Source organism: Belonocnema kinseyi, chromosome 8 (assembly GCF_010883055.1).
Source record: "Belonocnema kinseyi isolate 2016_QV_RU_SX_M_011 chromosome 8, B_treatae_v1, whole genome shotgun sequence".
Taxonomy (NCBI): Eukaryota; Metazoa; Arthropoda; class Insecta; order Hymenoptera; family Cynipidae; genus Belonocnema; species Belonocnema kinseyi.
The window spans coordinates 68,671,898-68,678,435 of NC_046664.1; the positions used below are offsets into that span (position 1 = coordinate 68,671,898).

Here is a 6,538-nt window from a genome sequence, read left to right on the forward strand (position 1 = left end):
TATGGAACCTATGGAACTAAAATTATGCAAAAATTTTATTGAAACTGCATTTTTTGACAAAAACAGCGAAAAAAATGACGACTTTTTTTTATTCCGTCATTTCGTATTTTCTCATGTATATTGAAAATTATAGTTCCATGGGTTGCTGCAGTTTTACTGAATCTAAAACTATGTGATATTTCTGTTTCAGGTCAATCGTTATCGACATTTTAAAAACACCGCACACCTTCCTCCTTTTCGAGGAGTTGATTTTAGCTGCAGTTTTCGAGCGTGAAAAGTGTATAAAATAAATTAAAAAATTTTTTTAATACATTTAAAAATTGTATTTATTATGCTCTACAAGCACTAAATTAATATATTTCATTTGACTACCAAAAAAAATCACAAAAATAGCTTTTTTTGCTAGCGTTCAAAGTAGAATAATGCGTTTAAGATACCCTAAAATATTTCCAATCCTTTAAAATTTTTTTCAATTTATTGGAATCTTTTGAAATCCCTTGAAAATTTTTACAGGTTTTGAAAATTCCTTGAAATATTTTGAAATGCACTAAAACCTTTCAAACCCCTTTCAAATCTCTGAAAATTATTGAAATCAATTAAAGTTGCTAGGAATCTCTTAAAAAATACTGGAATTTTTTTAATTCATCAAAGTTCTGGACATACCTTGAAATATGAAAAATCCCTCAAAAACATTGCAATATTGGGGAGGTTTTGAATATTTCAAGAAAGTTCCAACGATTTTGAAGAATTGAAATAATTGTAAGATATTTTAAAATACTCCCAGGAATTTTAATAGATTTCAAAGCATTTTACAGATTTTAGGATATTTAAAAAGATTCCAAGAAATTTTTAAAAGGTTCAAGATATTTCCAAACACTATGAAGAATTAAAAAAAATCGAGGATATTATAAGAGATTCCTAAAAATTTCAATCGATTTAAATAATTTGAAGAAATCTCAAAGGATCTGTTGAGATTTTAGTGTATTTTAAAATATTTCAAGGAATCTTCCAAACCTGTAAACAATTTTAAGGAATTTCAAAAGATTTGAAATTATTTAGAGTATTTTCAAAAATTTCGAGGAATTTCCAAGGGATTTGAAAAATTGCAAGGAATTTTCTAGAATTTCGGAAGATTTGGAAGGGTTCTAAAGGACATTTAATGTTTGACGACATTAAAAAAAATTCTGAGGGACTTTTAAGGGATTTCAGCAGATTTCAGTAAATTTAAGGTATTGGGTGTAAGGTATTTTAATTAATTTCCCAGGACCTCAAAGGATTTTTTTAGGACTTTCAAATATTTAAAGAAATTTCAAGGCATATCATCAGATTTCATTTAACTTAACATGATTTTAAGGAATTTGATAAAGCTTTAATGAAATTTAAAAGAATTTCTTCAAATAATTGGGGCATTTCAAAACATTGCAAGGATTTGCAAAGATTTGCAATATTTCAAACGATTTTAAACATTTTAGGATATTTTAAAAGATCAAAAGAAATTCGCAAGAGCTTCAAAGCATTTGAAGAGATTTCTAAGTATTTTAAAGGTTTTAAGATATTTTAAAAGATTTCAAGGAATTTTCAATATTTTAATCAAATGTCAAGGCATTTAAAAAAGCATCGCCAGATTTCATGCAATTTCACGCGAATTCGTGTGGTTTTATAATATATTACTGACATTTTTGAGAATTTATTCACAAGAATTGAGGGATTTCAGAGGATTTCAAAGATTTAAAGAGATTAAGATTTTTAAAGGCATTATCAAATATTTTAAAGAATTAAAAAAACTCTAGGACATTTAAAAAGGTTTCAAGGAATTTCAATAAATTTCAAAGGGTTTTCGAAAGATTCCAGGGAATTTTCAAGAGCTTCAGAACATTTAAAGGAAGTTCAAAAGGTTTCAAAGGATTTTGAATATTCTAGGGTATTTTAAAGGATTTCAAGCAATTTTCGATATATTTAAAAAAATTACAGCGAATGTCAAGAAATATAATTAGATTTTATCTAACTTCACGGGATGTCAAGTGATTTTTTAATACTTTAATGCAATTTCAAAGAGTTTATTCACAAGTATTGAGGAGTTTCAAAGGATTTCGAAAATTTGAAGAGATTTTCAAACATTTTAAATAATTAAATTATTATTAAATTATTCAAATATTTAAAAATTTGAAATAGCTCAAACTACATGAATAAGTTCTACTTAAATATTTAACAATTCAACGGTCATTATACGATTTAGACAAATATTTAACAATTTGACATATTATTATAAAAATTAAAAAATTTTCTAACAATACTGCAAATTTTGTTTTCAAATAGTGTCATTTGTTTATATAAAAAATATAATTCAGATGATTTTCTTAACGATTTATGTACTATTTTTATTTATGATACCAGTGGACGCTAAACGGAATTACCCTTAGATTATTACAAACACGTGTGGCGCTATCTGCTTTTTTACACAACGGTCATTGAACTGATCCATCCACTTATACAAAAAAATAATCTACTCAAGTTCAAGATTCAGATTTTGGTATTAATTGAAATTATCTTAAAATTTTTGGGCAACAAAATTTCTCAACATGCTTGGGTATGCCAGATTTCTAATTTTGACATTTTTACACCTTTTGTTAAAAATTCATGTTTTTTAGGTTGAAAATGTAATTCCTTGGTCAAAGTTGAACTACTTTATTAAAAATTCATTTTCTTCGTTAAAGATTCATAATTTTAGTTGAAAATTCTACTGTTTGGTTAAAAATTAACTTTTTTTGTTGAAAATTCAACTGTTTGGTTAAAACTGAACTTTTTGTTGTTGAAAATTCAACTGTTTTGTCCGAGATCAGGTGCCTTATTTTGTATATAAAATTCTTCTTTTTCCATGGAAATTCAACAATTTGGCAGACAATTAAACTGTTTTGCAGAAGATTGTTTTTTTCTATTGAAAGTAATTTTTAATGGAAAATTTAACTATATTCCATTTTTTTATTATAAAAAAATTTCTTTCTTTGGTTTAGAAACTCAACTATTTGGTTCAAAATACATGTTATTTTTTTGAACATTCGTCTTTTTTGTAGAAAATAAATCTTCTTGGTTATAAAGTCAAATATATAATAAAAAATGTATGTATGTTTTTTCCAACTTCTTTTTTAGGGTAAACCTTAATTTTATACCTTGAAATGCAACTTCTTGGTTTGAAATTAACTTTTTTGGTTGAAAATTCATATCTCTATTTTGTAGAAAATTCGTTTTTTTTGGCTCGAAAAATCCACTATTTGGTCGAAAATTTGATCTTTTTTAGACTCTAAATTCAAACATTTGGCTAAAAAATTCTTCTTTTTAGTTAAATATTAATCTTTTTCTTTGGAAATTCGATTATTTGGTTTGAACTTAATGCATTTATTTTTGAATTTGTCTTTTTTAGTAAAAAATGAATTTTGTGGTTAAAAATCGAACTGCTTTGATCGAAAATTAATCTATTTGGCTAAAAATTTAAATATTATTGCGAAAATTCGTATTTTTGTCTGTTAAATTAAATTGTTTATCATACCAACTATGATATTTTTTATTGAAAATTCATCTTTTTAGTTTGAAAATTCAACTACTTTCTTACACCAAACATTTTTTGGTTTGTTAAACGTTCATAATTTTAGTAGAAAATTAATCTCTTTGTTTGAAAATTGAACTACTTTGTTGAAACTTCTCTTTTTTGGGGTAAAAATTAATTTCTTTACACCTGTTGTGTATACAAAATTCGTCTTTTTATCTTGGAAACTCCAGAATTTGGTAAAAAATTCAAATCTTTTGTAAAAGTTTCGTGTTTTCTTTATCAATAATTATTTTTTTTTAACGAAAATTTCACTATCCTATTTTTGGTTAAAAATAAATCTTTTTAGTTTAAAAATTCAACTATTTGGATGAAATTTCATGTAATTTATTGAAACTTAATGTAATTTATTGAAAATTTGTCTTTTTTTGTAGAAAATAGTTTTCATAGTTGAAAATTGAACTATTTAGTTGCAAATATTTGTATTTAGCTAAAATTTCATCCTAGTAGTAAAAAAAATATCTTCTTTGTTAAAAAAGCTATCATAAGGTTAAAAAATTATATCTTTTGTTGAGAATTCATCTTTTTTTATAGAAAATTAATCTTCTTAGTTAAAATTTTATCTTTTCCTTGAGAATGTTATTATTCGATCGAGAATTTAACTGTTTTGTAGAAAGCTCGTCACTTTAGCTTTACATGTCCACTATTTGTTTTAAAATTGTTGTATTTTATTGAGCATTCGCCTTTTATAGTAAAAAATTAATATTCTTGGTTGAAAATTCATCTTCTTTGATTTGAAAATTCTGCATTTTAAATAACATTTTTTTTATTGACTGAAAAATTTTTTATCGAGGATTCAAGTACTTTCTTGAAAATTTATCTTTTTTGATTCAATTCAACTGTGGTTTATTTTTTAATGGAAATCTTTTCTTAGTTAAAATATCAACTATTACATTTTTTTGTGAAGTCATCTTTTCTGGCTGAAGATTTGCAACTATTTGTTTAAATGTTGAACTATTTTGTTAATCCATGCGAAACAATAAAATTTGACTAAACCACTTAATTGTCAATTTAGTTTCTGAAATCTCAGGGGTGGGGCCATCGCCCTCTCTGCGGGTCCACCCATGCACTAGAAACCCTGTTAAAGAAAAGTCTGATTTTTTTAAAGATTAAATAATTACCTCGATATAAAGAGCCTTCGGTGGAACCATATCTTTCATGATATTTAGTCCTCCTTCTTCTCCAATTGATCTCATATAAGTTGCTAGAGATCTATTATACGAATTGAACCACCGCTCTTCAGGATTAGTTAAATTAACTTTAATTTCTGCCGGAAGAATGCTTCCCAATTCCCATCGCAGTTTCCTCATTCTCTTCATTCTGTGATATACATAAGTCAAGAGGAGTCGCTTGTTTCTGTTCAAAACCGCATGACGAAATTGAAGGGATCTGTAGTGCGTATTGCTTGCACCTGCACTCGCATGTACGCTGAAATATCAATAAATTATTAAATTTAGATATAGAAAGGGCAGCGCTCGGGCTCACGTCACTTTTGACACTATTTTTTACTTTTTTTTTAGCGATGCCAGTACTTATTCACTTTTTCTTTAACCTTTAAGTATGGTCGTGCGGTATCACCGACCGCACCATTGTTCTGATATTCGGGTCCCTCCCTCGCAAAATGTGACACACAAACAAACTTGGGTTTGATGTGGCTACACGCGGCTGTCCCAGAAAAATGTTATGTTCCGATTATAAAATTTTAGCAAAAAGTGACAAATTAGTATAGACGTATCGACATGCGGTCTAACAGACCGCACCACGCTTCTGTTATGCGCGTCCCTCCCTCTACGATTGTAAAAAAGTATTGTTAAGAAAATTTGATAAAAGTTATTAATTTTTTACTTATTCAAATGTCCATTCATATGCTTGTATAAGTTATATAACAAAAACTTCTTTACTTATTTATTTAGATATAAATATCAGAGAGAAATTTGTTGAAAATTTATATTTTCAGTTTTAAAATTCAATGGTTTTGCAGAAAATTCGTCTTTTTGGCATGAAAATTTAATATTGTGCACATTTTTTCCTGATCATCTACATATTCTTTTTTTTGACATTTAACATTTAACCATCTTTTTCAAAATTATTTTTTGTTTTGTAAATTAATTATTTTAGTTAAAAATTCAACACAATACATGTTGAAAATTCGTCTTTTGTGATAAAACATTAATTTCTATGATTGAAAATTTAACTATTTCGTTGGAAATTTAGTTCTTTTTGTTAAAATTCTTTTTGCAATTGAAAATATTTTTTGTTAAAAATGTATTTTATTTAGTTGAAAACACACGTATTTTATTGAAAGCTTGCCTTTTTTTATAGAAACTTAATCTTCTTGGCACAAAATTAATCTTCTCAGTCGAAAATGAAACTCTTTGGTTAAAAATTAATTGCATAATAAACTGAAAATTTAACTATTCTATTCTTGGTTGAAATTTCATCTTCTTTTGTCAGAAATTCAAGTATTTTGTTGAAAATTTACGTCTTTTTATGCACATTGATCTTTTTTTTATACAAAATTCGTTTCTTTTTACTGAAAATTAATTTTTATAATTAAAATTTTAAGTATTCCATTTATGTTGCAACTGTATATTTTATAGTTGGAACCTTATCTTTCTGTTTGAAAATTTATCTATTTTGTTTAAAATTCGTTTGTTTTTGCTGGAAATTTATTTTTTTAACTGAAAATTTACCTATTCTCTTTTTTGTTGAAAATTAAACAAATTGGTTCAAAATACATTTTTTTGTTCAAAATTCATAATTTTAGTTAAAACAATATTTATATGTAACTTTTCTATTTTTGTTTGAAAATTATTTGATTGAAAACTGCTCCTTCTTGGTACGAGGGTAGTTCAATAAGTCCTTAGAATGACCAACATATGGCGCGCGAATCGCTCCAAATCATCTGTTTTCAGTCAGCACCACTCCCGACTAGAT

General features: G+C 26.3%; 1 protein-coding gene across 1 annotated transcript in view; it reads right to left on the minus strand.

The window, feature by feature from the left end:
• LOC117178144 (DNA replication complex GINS protein PSF1-like) overlaps positions 1-6,538 on the minus strand; it is a 31,249-nt gene that overhangs the window by 14,547 nt on the left and 10,164 nt on the right. Inside the window, exon 3 of the mRNA XM_033369404.1 lies at positions 4,723-5,029. Within this exon, the coding sequence (XP_033225295.1) occupies positions 4,723-5,029 (307 nt within the window). The remainder of the gene's footprint in view (positions 1-4,722; positions 5,030-6,538) is intronic.